This window comes from Crocuta crocuta, unplaced genomic scaffold, assembly GCF_008692635.1.
Source record: "Crocuta crocuta isolate KB4526 unplaced genomic scaffold, BGI_CrCroc_1.0 scaffold279, whole genome shotgun sequence".
NCBI lineage: Eukaryota > Metazoa > Chordata > Mammalia > Carnivora > Hyaenidae > Crocuta > Crocuta crocuta.
This window is the reverse complement of record NW_027551570.1, coordinates 4,702,389-4,709,452: the sequence shown is the minus strand read 5'-3', so window position 1 is coordinate 4,709,452 and position 7,064 is coordinate 4,702,389. Positions and strand designations below refer to the sequence as shown.

The 7,064-nt window shown below is 50.3% G+C and overlaps 1 protein-coding gene across 1 annotated transcript in view; it reads right to left on the bottom strand.

Moving 5' to 3' along the window:
* Positions 1 to 8: 8 nt before the first annotated feature.
* TBC1D5 (TBC1 domain family member 5) overlaps positions 9 to 7,064 on the bottom strand; it is a 536,447-nt gene continuing 529,391 nt past the window's right edge. Inside the window, exon 25 of the mRNA XM_077750881.1 lies at positions 9 to 3,674. Coding sequence (XP_077607007.1) covers positions 3,372 to 3,674 — 303 coding nt within the window. The 3' untranslated portion in view covers positions 9 to 3,371. The remainder of the gene's footprint in view (positions 3,675 to 7,064) is intronic.

Here is a 7,064-nt window from a genome sequence, read left to right as displayed (position 1 = left end):
TCCCCCCCGCCTCCTGTCCCCGCCCCCCCGCCCCCCAGGGCCCCTGTTCTGTACACACGGGGGCGGGGCCAGGTGTGCACCTGCAGGGGAGGGGGACGGAATGGTGGAATGGCCTGGCCCCCACAGGACAGCCACTCCGAGGGCCTGCGTCCCCTCCCCTGCTCCCTGCTGGCCCCAACACTGGTTCTGTAACAACTCCAGGAGGCAACTTAAGGAAACAACAAAATAAAAACAAAAATAGTAAATTTAAGTCAACTCTGGCAGATTACCTATCATTAGGAGACAACGTAAGTGCCACTGAGTTTTGTATTTGTTCATTGTCTCTGACAAAGTGCGGGAGTCATTCGTGTTAGTGGAGGGCAGTCAGCTGCAGAGAAGGCAAAGCACAAGGCTGCCTCGGTGGACTTTTAGTCACACTCGTTCCGCAGTGGTATTCTCACCGGGTTGCAGTTAGCAGTGAGCATTAGCAGGAGATCACCTTTGGAAGAAGAATCCAGTATAATTAAGTGTTTAAAGTGTTGTATGACCCCTTGGCATATACAAAAGGTAAGGCAAAGTCATAATGATTTTCTTTCTCTAATCTGTAACTCTCATATGTAACGTAAAAAGATAAAATTTAACTCAAAGTTCCAAACTGATCAGAGAGGAATGCATGAAACACAGGCACATGTATTAAAAAAGTGGATTGGTAGAACACATCTAAGCTTTACAGATATAAAATGTATTTAACTGCTAATAATCAAAACATGAGAGGGTTCCACTGATTATATTTGTTAAAGAAAAATAAAAAGGTTTCATATGGTCAGGATTTAAAAAAATGTGCAATGTAACAGAAGTACCTGGTAAAATAATAAAAAAGGAACACATTCTTTAATAGCACTGTAACTAATAAAAATGCAAACAATGCTTGACTATGAAAAATAAAAACAAGTCACTTAAAAAGATTGAGAGAGTAATACAGCTCTCGAGCCCCACGGATCTATGGGAGGTTGAGGATGACACTGCCCGCGTCCACTCCCCCTTGAGTCTCTTTCCTCCGAGCAGGGAGCAGCGTGTTTCGAACCACAGAAGCAACAGCCCTGAGGGACCCCATCGTTCTCACGTGGCACTGACTCGGAAGCACAGAACGGAGGACCTACCCCTAGTGTGCTGGAGGCCGGGGGTTTCAGTGACTCGCAGACACCTGGCCGACGGCAGGGAGGTAGCCCAGGGCCTCGGGGTGGTGGGTACCTGGCGGCTCCTGTGTGCCCACTGGTACTGGACTCCTGTGAGTCTAGCTCTCAGGGGCCACGGAGATGCTCAAAGTGAGCAGATGGCTGTGACCCACTGCCAGGGGAGAGCCAGCTCCATGGCCCTTTCCAGTCGCTGTCCTGGAGCCCTGGCAAGGATGGCTCTGCGCTTTTTACCTTAGAACTCAAAATACCAACAAGTCCCCAGACTAGGTCCTCTGAGAGAAAACAATGGCAACCTGGCGCAGTTGCAAGGCTGCTCACTGTACAGGGACCTTGGGAGCATAGTCTTCAGGGCGACACATGCTTGGCAGTAACTTACTCAGTGAGTCGCCCCCACAGGGGACTGGGCAGACCACTCAGTCGGGAGCCAGGGAGCTCATCAGCATACCTCTAAGTAGCCACGGAAGGCCAAACAGTCCTGTTATCTGAGCAAAACCAGAGCTGTTACTCGTCTTCCAGGCTCATGCGTTCAGAGGTTCTCCTGCTAGAGTTTAAGAACAAGTGGTAGAGCTAATTAGAACCCTCTCTGTAGTAGCTGACTCTCGAGTCATCACTAGGTTTTCGGGGAACACGGGAAATCAGGTCATTATCACTTTCGTCTGTAGAGAAATACATGGTCAGAAGTGGGAAGGATTAGATGGCATTCTTTCAAACTTAGCTTTTCCCTTGTTGGCATGACAGGTCCCGCCGCCCAGAGGCCTCGCCATCCTCAGAGGAGAGGCCCTAAGGGCCAGTCACGGGGGGCACTGCGCTCTCCTGTCACAACTCCTGCCTGGGCCCAGGAGAGGGGAAGTGTCCTGTGCAGGGACTTCTCCTTAAGACAACAAACAGCTTCCGTGATGCTTTCTGCCCATCACGATTCCGTAAGCCGCCCACTGAAAAGGGGAAAGCCCCACTCCACGCTGAAGCCGGGGAAGGCGCCGGCATGCCGGACCTGGTCCTGCCGTGGCCGTGGGGCATGGCGCAGTGCACAACCCAACCCAGGCCCTGCAGCAACTACACTTGGCTCCCAGCAAAGGGAGGGCTGTGCAGCAATTCCGCATCCTGATGACATCTGGAATGTTCTGTGGGAAGTCCTGCTCCCCCAGAAGGGACTCCAGGTCTTATTTCCTGTTACTGCTACTTTAAGGCCAATGGGAGATCCTGACTGTGGATGGGAATGAGTTTGGGTTTTTCCCTTTACTTCTCAACTAGCAGGTGACAGTGTATTCCACCATCAAGGTTACAGAAGCTTTACCAGAAAACTATCTGAGAGATGCTTATCCCACAGTCAGGGTCACATTTGCCAATACAAGGAAGTAATATTCTTACAACTTTTGAAATCAGTGCATCAAAGATTGGCTTAATGTGACCTTGCTTTCTGGTCCTGAAAGATTCTAAGAGGGGAAATACAATTGTGTGAGGAGGGACAGTGATGGCCGGAGTCGACCTGGCCTGAGGTCTGGAAATGTACTCTTTAACAAATGAAAAAAATCTAACTCCCATCACACCAAAATATGATTCGTAAGTTTAGACCCTGTTTCTAAAGATCACTGTAACTTTCTGAGAGGTCAGTGATGGGTTTTTTCCAGCCCTGGAATCCACCAGTTCTAGTCCATTCTGTTGTATTTGGCTCTGCTGTATGGCTCCCCAAAGGAGTAATGAAATAGGCTGAGATATAGATTTCCAGAGAGAAAGCCTTCTTGATATCAATTGATTTTCCTATGACTGGTGCTCTGAGGGAGGGAAGGTTTGAAACCAACTCTTCTTCCTTCTTCTAGTTAAAAATGATGGAGTTGCCACACCTAATTCTTAGTTGGGGAAAAGAGGACGGATGAAAAGTGATTCTAATTGCGGTTTGGTCTCTTTTCTGACAATGAGCTGATACTGGATACTTAACCCAGGTCCACCTCAGAGCAAGGGTGGGGTGGGATGAGGTAAGGGCTGCGAAAGCCCCGAGTTCCGGTGAACATCAGTCTGTGCATTCTGTGGCCCCGTCTGCCTCTCTCTAGAGGGTTCCGATGGGCTGCGTGAGGGCCACAGGCCTGCTGCGAAAGAAGTGTTGGTTTCAGAGGAGTCTCCACTGGGGGAGCCTCAGCCAGACCCTTGGGCTGCTGAGGGGGTGGCCGGTCCCCACAAGGGAAGCCACGGGCACTGTGGTCAGATGTCCAGGGGGCTCACAATGGTGAAGCCCGAGTCCTTGCTGTTGCTGCTGCTGTCCTCATCAGGGCTGGAGCTGGGGTTGCTGGAGGAAGCTGAGGCCGGGCCCATCAGTGGGTCAGAGAACACCAGAGGGGAGCGGGCCAGGGGCTCGCTTTTCCCAGAGGTGCTTCGGAGGGTGCGAAGAGGCTGCGCCTGGCCTGAGGAGGACCCCTTGGCACTGCCCATGTCATCGTCTTTGGAGACCAGGATGAAGTCGTCTGCGTTCCCTCTGTCCATGCGCCCTGATGTTTCTGAGGAGGCCTGTGAAGTAGAGGCAGAAGTAGAGGTGGGTAAGAGAAGAATCCAGGGAAATGAGCTAACCAGCAGCCCTAGGAGCGCCTCATGGAAGCTGAGACCCCTGGCCCGATGCTCTTCCTTGGAAAGATGCCATGTTTGGCCCTGCTTCGCTGAAGTCCAGGTACTTCCCAGTGGCGTGGGGCCTGCCCTCCTGAAGCTGGAACGCTGGGTTCCCAGGGCAATAACATAACCACCTGCTTGATAAGCTGAGAGAGGCCGGCTTGGGAGACAGCCAGCAGGCTGCAGACAGACTCCCTACCAGCTGCACGTGGCACCCTGCCGTGCACATCACTCATGTTCCTTGGCCTTTAACGGTCTCATCTGCAAAATGGGGATAAGGGTGTGGTCACCATACAATGAGATGATGTGCATGGATGTGAAACGCACAGAACTGGCTCCATAACATAAGCCCAGATCTGGAGCGATTTTACTACCTGCTTAAAGAATAGCTTCAGGAGGGCCTAATGTTTGTATCTCATAGCCAGCTCATCTGCGTACGCACTTAGGGACCCCCTGGGACAATGATGGCAAACACAAAACCCAGGAATGGTAAATGTCAAGTATATGGCAAAAGGTAGAAAGACAGAAGTGCTTTACTGACCATTATTTTCCTTTCTTCTTAAGCAATTATGAGTAGCATTTGTTTTTAACTAAAAATACTGACATATATGAACATGAGTAAGGGTTTTCGGTTAAGCCCAGAGAAGCCCCTGCTCATCCTGACACGAGTAAAGCTACAGCCTGGCCAAGGGTGCTGCAAAGCTGGCCGGGCGGAAGACGTGCTGACGTAAGCTGATGTGGTACCCACACCTGCTCGACCACCCACCCTGCCTACTCTCTCGCAGCGTGGGTGGGGGCTGGGGCAGGGGTCTGAGGTCCGACGACATGTACACTTCCCTTGGCTGGNCGGATCCTCTGGCCTCCAGACCAGTATGGGCCGGGCCACCTGTGGGCTGTGGGCAGCGCCTGGACAGGTAGCTGGCAACCCTTCCGAGGGAAGTCTGGGTTTGACTGCCAGTCGTCTCTCTGAACTACATGTTCTTGGTGACATGGGGGTGGTGAGTACCTAAATAATGACTCAGGTGCCTCCACCCTCTGACCATCTGTCCACCTTTAAGATATTTAATTGGGAGAACAGAAGCAGAATTAGCCTTAAGATCACAGGGCTGAAACAACAGGTGTTGAAGTTCTTCATCTCAAGGTTTAAAGCTGTTTCCATTCTATTAACACATTAATTCTCACAAAACCGAGGAGAAACACAGAGCCTGGCACTCTGGGAGAAGGGGGTGTGATCATAATCTGCACTAAGGGCAGTTTGGGAGAGAAAGACTGTCCACCGTGAGGTGGGCCCAGTCAGGCCGGTGCCACCTTCGGAGAGGCTGGAAGGGACACATGGCTGGGGCTGTGCTCCCACGCATATGCACATGGGGTGCAGGGCAGGCGGTGCTGTGGGACCTCAACTTCAACCTTCTACCTCCCGAGTGTGGACACCATTGTCCTGCACTGTAAACTGTGAAAACCTCGACCTCTCCCCCCACACAGCGTCTGTGGCTGGAACGCTGCTTGGCAGAGCTTAGCTTAGGTTGAAAATAAAAAGAGCATGTAGAGCAGGCCCAGTTTTCAGAGTGACTCCTTCAGCTTATAGTGAATACATTGCAAGACTCTGAGGAGGAGAAATATGTTATAAAACCTGTGATCAGAAGATGAGGTTACTGCCATTACTAATTATCTGACACATTTCTGGGAAAGTGTTGAAGTCAAGTTACACTTACCCTCTGCCACCCATCCCCAGACAAAACTATGGACTGGCTCAGACAAAGCACGGTAGAGCAGGCAGGCCCTGGCCTCACCTTTATATTACAGATTACAAAAGGAAGCCCATTTCCGAGGCCTGGCGGCTTGGCCGCGGTCACAAAGCCAACGAAAAGATCTCACTCTTCTGGACTCCTACCTAGAACTTTTTTCTAAACACAAAGATGCCTTCTTTCTGGATTTCCTTGGCAGCCTTTGTTACTACCTGGTTCTGTTTATGTCATTTACACAATCTTTTTTTTTTTTTTTTTTTTTTCAAACATAGGTATGTACTGTACAACTGAAGAAGTTTTTCAACATGTCAGTCCTGCCTAAAACTGGCCAAGACCACCACAATATACAGCCTCTGGCCCCCAACCTGTGCTCTCCTCAGCCTGCCTCATTTCTTACCTTGAGTTAAGGAACCTGGTGGGTGCAGGTGAGCCCAGCTATGGACTAGCTGTTCAGGAGAAGTGTTCTCTATGCTAATACAGAGGCACCAAGCCGCATGTGGATACTGAGTACTTAAAAGGCAGCTAATGTGATGGAGGAACTGTATTTTTAACTTAATTTCATTTAATCTTAATGATTTTAAATTTAATTTTATCTAGATGTCTGGCTAGCAGCTACGTATTTAGACAATGCAGCTATAGACCATACAGATAAAAATAGGGGCCCCAAGTACCAGTGAGGCCCATGATATGGGCTCGTTGACCAATGAATCTAGAGTCCTGCAAAGTCCTGCCTTCTACTGGCATAGAGTTGGGTCAAGTTTACCAAAAAACTTACAAAGGAGTGTGTGGAGGACAGACTGGGAGGGAGGGACCGAATGTGGCTCTTTTCGCTCTACAGAATACAATTTTGCATCTGCCACTTTCAGAGCTGGGGATAAGGTTTGTGAATCGAATGGAAAGAACAGTACTAATGAACATGCCGGTGGGGAGTGAGGCACACACACTTCCATAAAGGAAAAGCCCTACTGAACTTTCATTTTTTTTTTTTTTTTTTAAATTTTTATTTATTTCTAGGAGAGAGAGAGATACACAGGGTGAACAGGGGAGGGTCAGAGAGAGAGAGGGAGACACAGACTCTGAAACAGGCTCCAGGCTCTGAGCTGGCAGTCAGCACAGAGCCCAACGCGGGGCTCGAACCCACGAACCGCGAGATCATGACCTAAGCGAAAGTTGGACGCTTAACCGACTAAGCCACCCAGGCGCCCCCCTACTGAACTTTCTAATGGGGAAGGTGTCCCAAGGTGGGTGAGCCTGATTCTCGGCATTGTCTTTTACACATACCTAACTCAGGAATGAGCTGCGGCACAAGCCACCACACACCCAACATGTGTTGATTACGTCTCCAGAAGATGTCTCAAAAGCCTGCCTCGCCCTGTTCCCCCAGCCTCTGCCCCCTCTGTTTAACTGGAAGCTCATCAGCGGGGGCTATGCCCCTAACCCTGAGCACCCCTAACGCTTGGCGGAGCAGGCCCTCCGCCCCCACTTGGGACGCAGAGGAAAAACACCTTCAAACTCCTACCTGGCCCACATGTTCCTATCCAGAGATAGC